Below are 13,275 nucleotides of genomic sequence, written 5' to 3' on the forward strand. Positions count from 1 at the left end.
GATCTTTAAAATTAGGAGTGCCATCAGATCAGTCCTCCCATTGGCCCTGTTGTTTGTAATTGTTCCTCTAACGACTTGTTCTGAGGAAATAACTGACTTTGAATTATTTTACTGAAAAACTAACTTCTGGTAAGATTAGATATTATTTGTAGAAAATGGATTGTTAATACTGTTTATTAATAATATTAATATTGTTAATACCTGTTAATGCTGGCAGTCTGATTTTAACCAAGGTGAATAAAAAATTTCCTGTTGTTATTCATGCTCATGTAATTCTGATTCTTGCTACATTATTCCTTTCTGACCACCAGTTTTTACCCTCCTAACGTGAAGAATTAACATTCTGGATGACTTTACCAGGCTCTCTGTTGAATCTAGTCTAATCTTTGTGCCTGCTTAGTGTTACAAGGAGTGTATTTATTTACCAAAATGTAATATAAAGAATGTACAGAACTGGGAGAATTCTCTTACAGAAAAATTATTCAACTATTGAAGAGGCCCAGTGCTGTGAATGAGAGAAAACAATTCAGCAAATGGAAGAATTTAATAATATCTGAAGAAATGGAGTGATCTGGAAAGGATTTCAAACAAGTATACATTATTCAAACATTCAGAAATATAAAAGAAATGAGAAATGGGCTTATGAGAAAAAAATGGAATAGAGACCCTGCATAGATTTAATGTGCATATTCTTTGCTTCACCGTCTTGAAAACTAAATGAGAGAAGAGTACTAGAAAGGCCTAAACATTTAAGGACAGAGAAGGCGGAGGCGGCAGCAGCGGAGACATGGATATCTTTCTGGGAGCGGAAGGATGGACAGAGGAATGGGAGGGAAAGCCCTCTGTGTGTCTGCAGAGGGGACACCCTGAGAAGCAGGCGGGTCCCTGACAGGTGAAAGGGCCCAGGACCTGGGGAGGCAAGGGCAAGACCAAGTGCAGAGGGGTGTGTGTGTATGTGTGGCTCTTTAGTATTGTTTGACATGTTAAAGTGTGTATATTTCACTTTGGCAAAAATGTAATTGATTAGATCTTGGGAAACAAAATTGAAGCAGAAACTTGACTTCACGCACTGAACTTCTGTGTAGCTGAAGAACAGAGTGATGAATTGGGAGATTGCACTTGGGAACTCCGGAGCTGAGAGCTGAGAGCCAGAGATGGAGGTCCGAGAGGAAAGCTGAGCCGTGAAGGCCAAGTCCATAGGTTTCCATATCCCTGTAGTCAGTATTTCAGAAGTGACTGTGCACGGGTGGAGAGATGAGCCCTGCTTGAAGAACTGGTGTCCAGGTTTTCCCAGAAGCAAGTTCAGAGATTTCAGGGGCTGCTGGATGTCAAGCAGAATGAAAACAAAACCAAGCAAACAAAAAGCCACATCAGGAAATAGGGAGAAAAGAAAAACCGAGTCTGCAGTCTCTAACAGCATTTAAAATGCAGCCTCAGATAGAGCATTTAAGAGGAGTACTTTGACTTGAAGGCTGCACCTTGACTCTTAGTCGTGTCTGACTCTTTGTGACCCCATACAGTCCATGGAATTCTCCAGGCCAGAACACTAGAGCGAGTAGCCTTTCCCTTCTCCAGGGGATCTTCCCAACCAGGGGATTAAACTCCGGTCTCCCACATTGCAGGCAGATTCTTTACCAGCTGAGCCACAAGGGAAACCCCACCTTGACTTGAGTTCTGAGGAGACTGAGAGTTGAGTTCTGAGAAGCCCCACCTTGACTCTAGAGTTGTGTATTATTCACACTCACACAGCTGGAAGACTGTCTCAGCCTCCCCCTGACCTTGGAGAGACAGGGTTCCGGCTGGGCCCAGGGTGTCCGCACACCACCACACCGTGCTCTCCAGAGCCCTGCTCCCATCTTACGTTCGCTGCCACCACAGCATGGAAATAGCTGGAAACATGCTGTCAACAGGAGCACCTTCAGGTGTGTGTGATTGGAAGCTGTACTTCTGTCTCTGAGGTAATTAAGGAATGTGTCTCAAGGAAAACACATGTGTCAGGGGCATGAACCCTGAATTCACAGGGTGAAGGGAGCAGCTGCCTGAAAGCAAGTCATAACAAATATTTCACTATTTTATGGTGTCAATGCTTTTAAAAATTAAAAATCTAAAATTTCAGAATGTGGAAGAAAGCAGAAAGAAAACAGTGTCGTATCTTTGTCCTGTTCAAGGAGAGATATAGACACTTACTGTACTTTTTGAAAGGAAAATTAAAGTTTATGCATATTAAAAATTAAAATGTAAATAACAACAGAAAAGAAATAGAAGATTAAACTTTCAAGCTAACAGAGAAAAAGGATGGAAAAGGAAGACTTGATTAATCTCCCCAAGGACAGAAAAAAACTAGCGTGAAATAGAAAATCCACAAGTTAAAGCATAATAACATTCAGTATGGTTGTTTTCAGTTTATTCATCATGGAGACTCCTTAGGTTAGACAAAAAGAATAAAATCCATCTGTAGATATGTAAAAGAGACACAGCTCACTAGAGGTGGAAAATAGAGGTGTGAAAAAGAGATGTATGTGGTCTAATTTATTTTTAGAAGTATAATTAAGCAGTATCCATACTCTATGATAGCCATCAATTAGATGTGTGTAGCTTGTGGGATCTTTGTTCTTGGATTGAGGAAAATTGGAGGACGGGACTTCCCTGGTGATGCAGTGGGTAAGAATCTGCCTTCCAATGTAGGTTTGATGCCTGTTCCAGGAAGATCCTACATGCCACGGAGCAACTGAGCCTGTGAGCCGTAGCTACTGAGCCTGTGCTCTAGAGCCCAGCAACTGCTGAGCCCACGCACTGCAACTGCTGGAGCCTGCTGCCTGGAGCCCATGCCCTGCAACAAGAAAAGCCCAAGCACTGCAACGAAGAGTAGCCCCCACTTGCTGCAACTAGAGAAAGCCCATGAAGAGCAGCAAAGACCCAGCGCAGCCGAAAATAAATTTAAAAATTATTTAAAAAAATTTCCTTGAGCTGTCCTTTAAAAAAAATTGAAGGATGGGTGGTTACCACTATTTATGCTGTGCAAACAGAAACCTGTTCTTTTTCACCAGACAGTTCTCTTTTTTGGATAATGCAGTTTGTTGCAAAAATATTAGAGCAGTTTAAAGCTTTGGTAGTTTCAAACTGCACTTTTGACATTTGGGAAACACTCTGCTTCTTTTATGGTGACTGTATACTGACATTTTTCTCAGAAGTCTGTATTGTTGCAAATGGAGTTATAAAGAGCTTTGACACATGAACTGTGTTTAAAGTAATTTATAGCATCTTTTCAAATGGAACATATAATAGTTAAAATTCAGGGTTAATATCACCTATGCACTTCTGAACGCATAGATAGGATGAGATTGTTGTCTTTTCTTGTTTTCCTTCTGCTGAACATTCTCATGTTTCTCAGTGACTCGTTCACAATTGTTGATAGGTCCTATGGCCGGGCTCCAAAGATGATTCACCTGGAGTCTAACTTTGTTCAGTTCAAAGAGGAGCTGCTGCCCAAAGAAGGGAACAAAGCCCTGCTGACCTTCCCCTTCCTGCACATTTACTGGACGGAGTGCTGTGTGAGTATTCATTGTGGGGAACGTTACAATGGGTTGAGAACTCACAGGTCTGGGTTTTGCTGAGACAGCTATACTTTTTGAAATTTACTATTTTAATTTTTTGGTATTCTCTTTTCTCCATTCTTCAGCCAAGTGTATGACTTTGCCATGGCTTAGTTCTGCTCTGGCCCAGTGCATGTATCATCGTAATCACCAAATACAGTCACCGAATTATTTCCTATGTTTCCAGTTCTTGTGAACCATCTCCCTGTGTCCTGGTGGGCACTAGCTATTTCTAACAGTTCCTTTCAGCTTTGTTTTCCTCACACCCTGTAGTCACCACATGGCTGTTATTCTCCTTGAGAATCCTTGTCTGTCTCTGGTGCTGGTTGGCAGGCTCTCTGTGGGCAGGGAGCTGTCTCCTGACTCACCCCCGAGTCTGGTGCAGGAGGTGCTTTGTGATGCCCGTTGAGAGAGCGGACACTGCTGCTGTGGGCACCCTGGCCTTTACTTGGCAGTTCTGTACTCATGAACCTGAATTCTTGCATGAAGGAATGGAAAATTCTGTGGGTCATTTGTTCTATCTGTTTCAACTCTAATAAAATAAGCAGGTAGCAGTGTACAGAGTACATGAATCATTACACATTGTGACGTTTTAACCTGGATCTGAGGATGCAGAGTAGTTATTGTAGTTCTGCTTTGTAGCCTTTCCCTGTGAAGTCACATGGGACAGGCTTCTTCCCCGCAAACTCTTAGGCTAGTTTATATGAGGTGTTGTCCACCAGGGGGGCTCGTTAGAGATGCGACCCTTGGGGTTTTATTGGACCAGGCACATAGGCAACCTCTGCCTGGCACGTAGCAGTGCTCTGAACTCCTGGGGAATGCAGAGGTCAGCACAAGCCATGTGATGGGTGCAGTGTGTGTGCAGGGAGGCACTTCCTATGGCACAGTGATGGGAATCCTCCAACATCCAGATTGGATTTAGCACAAGGCTGGTTCTTCCTGACCCAGACATCACCACAGCCTGCACACACCTCTTGCCAAGTTATCAGAAACCTATGTGGGTTTCTCTTTTAGTGCTTTACAGTTCATTATCTTTATTTTGATGTTCAAGTTGTCTCAGGTTTGGCCAGTGAGAGTCACTTCAAACTGGCTCCTGTGGCCTTCTGAGAGCACTTTCTAACTTTAGACATGACAGAATATTCTGGGTTCTTGTCCCTTTGCTACCCCTGTGTTGGAATCAGTCATTTTTTCTCAAGGCCTTGATCCCCCTGGCATGGCGGGAGTGGCCCTGCTGCTGTGCCAGTTGACTCCACAGGGCTCTGAAAGCACATGTCTTAGAAATCATGACTTGATACCGATGCCTCTGATTTTAGCCTAACCCCAGGGTGCTTTCTTGCCTTAACCTGTTCTGTGTTTATATCCACCCTGGCCCTGACAACATGGGCACGTTCACTTAACCTGCTCAGGGCTGCAGTATGCATAGAATGGTTTCAGAGTTGCTATAAACACGACAGCCTGAAACAGGCTGGCTGAGAAGAGTTCAGAGCCTGTGTGCAGTGCGTGCTTCCCCAGGCCTGACAGTCCACGTTCAGACCTGGCGGGCTAGTCACTCTCAGGGGTCGTTCTTCTCAGTGTTTGCCTAGTTGCCCTGGCGTGTTTATTTTTCATATGAACCTTAGTATTCAATTCCTTTTCTAAGTATTCTACCTTTTTTGTTGCTATTGTCAGTGGGATTTTTTTCTCACATTTTCTTCCGGTTGGTGATTTTTTGTGTATATAGAGACTGTTGGTTTTTTTTTTTTTTTTTTTTTTTTTTTTTTTCACGTTAACCTTGCTGAATTTTTTTATTGTTTGAGTTTGTTTTGTCATTGGTTCTCAAAACCAGTGTCTGCAGGCCCCAAAGTCTAGGGTTTTCCAGTCATCCTATCATGCCACCTGCAGAGTCTTACTGCTTCCTTTTCAGTTCTTATGTCTCAGATTCCTTTCCTGGTCTAGGACATTGTCTGTTAGTGGTGGAGACAGTGGGTATCTTTTCCTTGTTCCTGATTCAGTGGGAATGCCTGTGATTGGTACCCTCCAGTAAGTAGGGTGCTGGCTGTGGGAATCAGGTGGATTTGAGTCAGTGTGTGAAGGAACTTCCATCCGTTCCTATTTTCTCGAGAGTTTTTAAAATTAGGAATATACTGTTGTCATACCTGGTGGAGATAATCATATGATTTTTCTCACTTAGATCTACTAATACGTTGAATTACGTTACTGGTAATGGATATTTTTGAACCATACTCGTATTCCTGGTATATTCCACTTGGTCAGAGTATTATTTTTTTAATGTGACATTGGTGTCTGTTCATTTTATTTAGGATTTTTTGCATCTGCATTCACAAGTGATTGGTCTTTAACTTTTTTGTGTATTGTGTTTATAAGGTTTAGCTACTTCCCTAGTGGCCAGACGGTAAAGCGTCTGCCTACGATGCGGGAGACCCGGGTTCGATCCCTGGGTCGGGAAGATCCCCTGGAGAAGGAAATGGCAACCCACTCCAGTATTCTTGCCTGGAAAATCACATGGACTGAGGAGCCTGGTGGGCTACAGTCCATGGGCTTGCAAAGAGTCGGACATGACTGAGCAACTTCACTATCAATATTATGCTTGATTCATAACTTGACAGAGTTCTCCTGAGGAATCATCTGGGCCTGGCACTCTCATGGGATAGTTTCTTGATTATGTTCTGTATCCCTTCCATGAAAGTTGGTCAGTTTTAACCATTTGTCTACTTTGATAAACTGTGTTTTTCTTACAAATTCTACATTTCAGTTAAATTTTAAAATCTCTTTCCATTGAGACATATGAAGTAGTCTTTTTTCAACTTTTGAAGTGTGCTCTGTGTCAATAGTTATTTCTCCATTGTTATTTCTTACTTTGTGTATTGGTGTTTTGGGGTTTTTTTCTTTCTTTCTTGATGAAATTAGCTAGTTTGATTCTCCCCTTTCCTCCAGAACCAGGATTTTAATTTGTTAGTCTGATATACAGTTGGTACGTTTTCTATCTCATTAATTTCTGCTTTCATTTTTTACTGTCTCCTTCCTTTTGTTTTCTTATAGCTTACTTTTTCTTTTCCTAGTTGTTTTGAGTTGGAAATACATTTATCTTCATTCTTAACTTATTAGTGATATAGGTCTTTAAAGATGTGAATTTAAATATATCCCAGGGCCACAGCTGACACCAGGTGGAGCAGACGAGCTGTGGACTTGGGAACAGTCAGTCTTCTGGGCCAGACTGTTCTGTAGTGGTTTGTTACAAAATCATAGATAACTGATTGAAAAGGGAAAAACCAGAAGACTGGAGATGTTTTGATTGGGACTGCCTTGAAATCGTTAATACATTCATCTGAGAAGAATTTTAATGATGATGGATCTTCTCCTCTGGGAACCATTCTTTATGGCTTTTTAATGTTCTTTTGTCATGTGTTGTAATGTTTTTCATGGAAGTCTTGAATTCTTACTGCAAGATGTATTTCGTGTTTGTGGACATTATGTTGTTCAGTCACTCAGTCATGTCTGACTCATCGCGACCCCATGGACTACAGCACGCCAGGCTTTCCTGTCCTTCACTACCCAGAGTTTGCTCAAACGCGTGTCCATTGAGTCAGTGACGCCATCCAACCGTCTCATCCTCTCTTGTCCCCTTTTCTTCCTGCTTTCAGTCTTCCCCAGCATCAGGGTCTTTTCCAATGATTTGGCTTTTTGCATCAGGTGGACATTATAGATGATTTTTTTCCTCCTTGAACTTACATTTCCTAGTAGGAATCCTGTGGAGGTTTTTTTTTCTGTTTTAGTTTTGGTTATCATCTAGTAAGAAAATTTCCATGGGTGGAGAATCCCACCATGGGATTCCCTGGTGGCTCAGATGGTAAAGAGTCTGCCCACAATGTGGGAGATTTGAGTTTGATCCCTGGGTTGGAAAGATCCCCTGGAGAAGGAAATGGCAACCCACTCCAGTATTCTTGCCTGGAAAATCCCATGGACAGAGGAGCCTGGGGGTCTACAGTCTGTAGGGTCCTAAAGAGTCAGACATGACTGAGAGACTTCACTTTCACTTTTCCTTTTATTAAGAAGAATTCCTGGAGCAAGTTGACAACGTTTAGGATTTTAGATTTAGAAGTAAAGTTCCCTTGTGTCATTTTAGTGGTTGCTTCGGGTTTGTAGTCCACACTGTAAGCTGCGCCTCCTTCCTCCGCGTCTGCTGTGCTGCTGAGGCCGCATGCGGTGCCACAGCGCTGCCTTTCTCGCGCCTGCCTCGTATGCCTGTGCGTGCATTCAGTCTTACGTGTGTGGTAGACCCCACAGTGCATGGTTGTTGTTTTTGCTGTAAACCATCAAGCGTGTTATAAAGAGAATAAACCTGGGAAAGTGTGTCTTTCGTATCTGCCTGCATGTTTACCATTCCATCCCCTTCCTGTGTGCATCCAGATTTTCAGCTGGTGTTAATTTCTTTCTGCCTGAAGGACTTCTTTCAGCTTCTGTATAGTGCAGGTCCATTGGTGATGAGTTCTTCTCAGCCGTTAAATATTTGAGGAGCTATTTATTTTGTCTTTATTTTTGGAAAATATTTCCCTGATAGAGAGGTCTTGTGTGAAGGTTCTCCCTGCCCCCGCTTTCAGCACCTAGATGTTGCTTCACTGTCTTTTGCTTTCCATTGTTACCCATGAAACATCTTTGATTTGTGACTGTTATTTTGTACATAAAATGTCTTTCCTTTGGTTTGTTTTTCAAATTGATTGATTAATTTCTGCCTGCACTGGGTCTTGGTTGCTGCCTGTGGGCTTCCTTAGTTGTGGCGCATGGGTTTCTTGTGGTGGTGGCCTCTCTTGTGGAGCACAGGCTCTGAGGTGCGCGGGCCCAGTAGCTGTGGCTCGTGGGCTCTAGAGCGCAGGCTCAGTCGTCATGGTACGTAGGCCCAGCTGTCCCATGGCACGTGGGGTCTTCTCTTATCGGGGGTGGAACTAGTGTTCCCTGCATTGGCAGGTGGATTCTTAACCACTGGACCACCAGAGAAGTCCTCCTGTGTTGTTTTAGGATTCTTTTTCTTTACCAGTGATTTTAAGCAGTTTGATTATGATATGCCATGGTGGACCTTCATTTCTTGTGCTTGGATTTGGGGTTTTTGTTTTTGCTTTTTTACTTTAGGGATTTATAATTTTGACCAAATTTGGCACATTTTTGGTCATTATTTCTTCAAGTATTTTTTCTGTTCCTCTTCTCTCCTTTGGGGACTCCAGCTCCCTCTGTGTGAGGTCACTTGACGCCTCCCAAGTCACTGCACTGTGGGCATGTCGTCAGTCTTTGTCTCTGTGTTTCGTGTGGATAATTTCTGTTCCTATGCCTTCACGTTAACAGGTTGTTTCTTCTTCAGTGTCTAATCTGTTCTTAGTCCTACCCAGTGTATTCTTCAGTTTAGACATTGTGGTTTTCATCTCTTTGAATTCCTCAGGGGTCTTCTCCTTTTAAAATATCTTTCCTGTCTCTGCTTAGCATCCGTCTTTCTCTGCCTTCATGAACATATGAAGTATGGCAGCAATAGCTATTTTAATGGCCTTGTCTACTAACTCTGTTATTTGTATTTACTGAGTCTGTTTCTTTTGAGTGATTTTTCTGCTTTTTATAGATCTTATAGTCTTATTTCTTTACCTGCCTGGCAGTTTTTTATTGGATGCTAGACATTGTGAATTTTATCTTGTTTGGTGCTGTTATTTTATGTAATCCCAGAAATTTTCTTGTGCTTTATTTAAGTTACGTTTAAATTTGATCCTTTTTGTTGTTGTTGTTCAGTCACCAAGTTGTATCCAACTCCTTGCGACCCCATGAGCTGCAGCCACACCAGGCTTCCCTGTCCTTCACTATCTCCTGGAGTTTGCTCAAACTCATGTCCATTGAGTCAGTGATGCCAGCCAACTGTCTCATCCTCTGTCACCCTTTTCTCCTCCTGCCCTCAATCTTTCCCATCATCAGGGTCTTTTCCAATGAGTTGGTTCTTCGCATCAGGTGGCCAGAGTATTGGGGCTTTAGCTTCAGCATCAGTCCTTCCAATGAATATTCAGGGTTGATTTCCATTAGGATTGACTGATTTAATTTCCTTGTTGTCCAAAGGACTCTCGAGAGTCTTCTCCAGCACCATAATTTGAAAGCATCTTCTTCGGTGCTCAGCTTTCTTTATGATCCAGCTCCCACATCTATACATAATTACTGGAAAAACCATAGCTTTGACTATATGGACCTTTGTTGACAAAGTGATGTCTCTGATTTTTAATATGCTGTCTAGATTGGAGCCTGGTGGGCTGCAGTCCATGAGGTTGCAAAGGGTTGGACAAGACTGAGCGACTAAGAACAGCACTAGGTTGGAGGATATACATGTGGATATGTGTATGTGTCCCTCACACGTGTGTTTACACCTCCATATGTAACTCTTTGTGCCCATGCATGTGAACGTGTGCACACACATAACCCAGTTCCAGTGCAGCACACAGGGTCAGTTCTCATTCCTTCCCTTTCTGTATGTGTGACTTTCTCCAGCTCAGAGAAGCCAGGCACTCACTGTTCTCCATGATGGGGTTTTCCTCTCTTCACTGTGGTTTCCTGAGAGACCCTTAGCCCCACGGGTTCAGCTTGGATTCCTCTTCTGCAGAGTCACTGAGCCTCTCTTGGAATGTTTGTTGTTTGCTCACCATCGTGAGCCATGGGCTAGGCTCAGTCCTGATTCCTCTAGGACTTCGGGGGACTCTGTCCTTCCTGCTGCTCATTGAGGCCTCTTCTGAGAGTCCCTGCAGGCTGCCACCCACAGCGTCCCCAGGAGAGGGGCTGGTGTCCCCTTGGGGTGTGACTGCCCCCCTTGTGGTGGGTTCTGGCAAAGGGCGCCTGGGAAGGCCTCCTTGGAGCTTGTCATGTTGCCTCACCTCTCCCTGTCCGGTGGGCCTTGGGATCTGCATCTGTGCTTTGATTTTGAAACTGCTGGGTCCTGGGCTGCCACCCCCTGGCCTTCTGGTTTTACTTTCCAGGGGTCAGGTATCTGCGTTCTGACAGAACACCAGCCCTGTAAAACTTCTGGTCCTAAGCACTGCCATTGTGTGGAAAATAAGCAGTTTGTGAGTGTGTTACTGTTGGATATTAATTCATAGAAATCAGAATTTTGCGGGATGGTTTTCCTTTTAACCAAAAGTTCTTTTTCAGATTGTAGTTGTTTCAGAGTTACGCTGAGGACCTAGCAGTTTTTAACGTTTTTAAATACTGCCTTTTGGAACTTTTCACTTACTGATTAAATGAAAGACAGGGACTTGATACAGAATTTGAGATTTAACTCATTCATGGATCAGTCACATGAGTGTTATTCAAAAGAGACTAAAGAAATCCAGAGAAAATATGGGCAGAATAATAAGGAATCCTTTTCTTCAAAGAGGGAAAGAATATATTTAGACAGTAGCTATTAATTATAGTTTCCAAAGGTTTTAAAATATCTGATACTGAAATGAGTTAAGCATCTTGGTTTCGATTTTTGCTCTTAATCTGCTGAGTGGATTCATGGAGCATAAGATCACTTGTAAACAGAGTTACAAAACAAGGAGAATTTGTGTCTCCCTGCTTCTCTGTGGAGGAGAGCTGAGACCGGGCTTGTTGATGTCCGGGGCAGAAGGACTACCGTCTCCAGCAGGCTGCCGTTTAGGCCCCAAGTCAGGAGTAGCTTTGATTTCCAGGCCCATGTTGGCTCCGCTGTTGAGGCTATGTGAATGAGAAAAATTTCCAAAAGTCCTGGATTGTCCTCTTTGTCTGGGTCACCTCTAAAGCTGCCTTGTCTCTGACATGGCCTGCGAGTGGCGTTGAGGTTGGAGTGGTTCTGGGGGCTCCTGGAGTGCCATGGGGCTGTGGAGGAGGCCACGGTGAAGCCCCCACCCCCAGATGGCAGTGGGCCTGCAGCAGGACCGGCCGCTTCCCTTTCCTGTCATGGTGGGGCCGTGACCGGAGGGGACCCTGCTGTGTTTGGGCCCAGGGCCCTAGCCCTGCAGACCTGGGTTTTAAAATCCCAGCCTTCTTAGCAGAGTGTGTCTCGGTGGGCAGCGTGCTCGGCCCTCTTCCTTTCCAGCTCTTCCTCATAACGTTGGAGGACCTCCCCTCAGTGCCCCTGGGCTCAAGGACGATGTGCACCTGGGACGTGGTGGGAGCCTGCCCTGAGCGCCCGCAGCTGGGACCGGCCACAAACTTTCCATGGAGTGTCCGTGCCCCAGAGCAGAAAAGCGTGCTGCCGTCTGTTTTCAGGCTCTTTTGCCCTGTGAACTACAGGGTGTTGATAAATCTGTGTTCACGGTGACTCATTTATTTTCAGGATACTGAAGTGTATAAAGCTACGGTAAAGGATGACCTCACCAAGTGGCAGAATGTTCTGAAAGCTTATAGCTCCGTGGACTGGTTAATTGTGGTGGTTGAAAATGATGCCAAGAAAAAAAACAAAACCAACATACTTCCCCGAACTTCCATTGTGGACAAAATAAGAAATGATTTCTGTAATAAACAGAGTGACAGGTACGTGTGTGTTTGCTGTTAACCTCATTGGGCTGACAATCTAGGTGAGATCGTTTACTGGCTTCCAGGTGATCATAAGTGTTTGCTCTGTGAGTGCCTGCCCTGTGCCTGATGCTTGAGCATGTGGTGGATGCAGCAGAGGAGACCAGGCCCCTCCTTAATTGTCTCCTTAATCGATTCCTAAAAGGAAAATTGGGCAGAAGCTGCTGTGCATTCCCAGGCTCTTGGCGAGCACTGCTGACACAGGGTCGCGTGCTGTCTTTGCAGCGGCGTCCCAGTCACAGGGAGGCCTGCGCGGGGCTCCCTGCCACAGGGGCGTCCCAGTCACAGGGAGGCCTGCGCGGGGCTCCCTGCCACAGGGGCGCCCCAGTCACAGGGAGGCCTGCGCGGGGCTCCCTGCCACAGGGGCGCCCCAGTCACAGGGAGGCCTGCGCGGGGCTCCCTGCCACAGCGGCGCCCCAGTCACAGGGAGGCCTGCGCGGGGCTCCCTGCCACAGGGGCGCCCCAGTCACAGGGAGGCCTGCGCGGGGCTCCCTGCCACAGGGGCGTCCCAGTCACAGGGAGGCCTGCGCGGGGCTCCCTGCCACAGCGGCGTCCCAGTCACAGGGAGGCCTGCACGGGGCTCCCTGCCACAGGGGCGTCCCAGTCACAGGGAGGCCCTGCACGGGGCTCCTTGCCACGCTGGTGCCTGCTGTGTGCACGCTGCTCTGCTCAGATCGGCCCCCACCATCCCTGACTTCATCAGCTGCTTTGGGTTCTCCTTTTCTGGGTTAACAATGCTTGATGGGAATTTCTGAAGCTTAGTTTGTTTGTTGCTTTAATTAATAAGGAGAAGATCTGGAAACAGTAAACGTTGAAGGTCTTAATGAGGGACGGAGAGTGTAAAGGCTGTATTGTCTGGTTGATAAGCACCAGGTCACTGAAGGAAAATATTGTTTCGGTGGTTGCTGTTCATGTAGGTTTCTTTTTTCATCCACCCCTGTAGTAGAGAACTCTGCATCTGGTCAGAAATAAACGTGGATGATTGCAATCCTTAAGGCCTTAAGGAGAAGCTGCTGAGCCAGCAGACCCTAGCGCTCATACGGTGAACAAATGACGTAACTTCCATGGGGGGGATGGGGCTTAGGAGTGAGCTGCCTGGACCCCTCTATCTTTCAGGGGAAGAAACAGTGTCTAA

At 45.1% G+C, this 13,275-nt stretch overlaps 1 protein-coding gene across 5 annotated transcripts in view; it reads left to right on the forward strand.

Annotated features, from left to right (window-relative positions):
* The window catches only part of TRAPPC10 (trafficking protein particle complex subunit 10), a 75,868-nt gene that overhangs the window by 19,568 nt on the left and 43,025 nt on the right, over positions 1-13,275 (forward strand). For 3 of the 5 annotated variants that reach the window (XM_044947546.2, XM_044947555.2, XM_044947552.2), the window contains exons 3-4: positions 3,392-3,551; positions 11,902-12,098. In XM_044947546.2, coding sequence (XP_044803481.2) covers positions 3,392-3,551; positions 11,902-12,098 — 357 coding nt within the window. Of the gene's footprint in view, positions 1-3,391; positions 3,552-11,901; positions 12,099-13,275 lie in introns of those variants that run through there. The other 2 variants (XM_025292485.3, XM_044947554.2) reach the window with 2 other exon arrangements.

This window comes from Bubalus bubalis, chromosome 1, assembly GCF_019923935.1.
Source record: "Bubalus bubalis isolate 160015118507 breed Murrah chromosome 1, NDDB_SH_1, whole genome shotgun sequence".
NCBI lineage: Eukaryota > Metazoa > Chordata > Mammalia > Artiodactyla > Bovidae > Bubalus > Bubalus bubalis.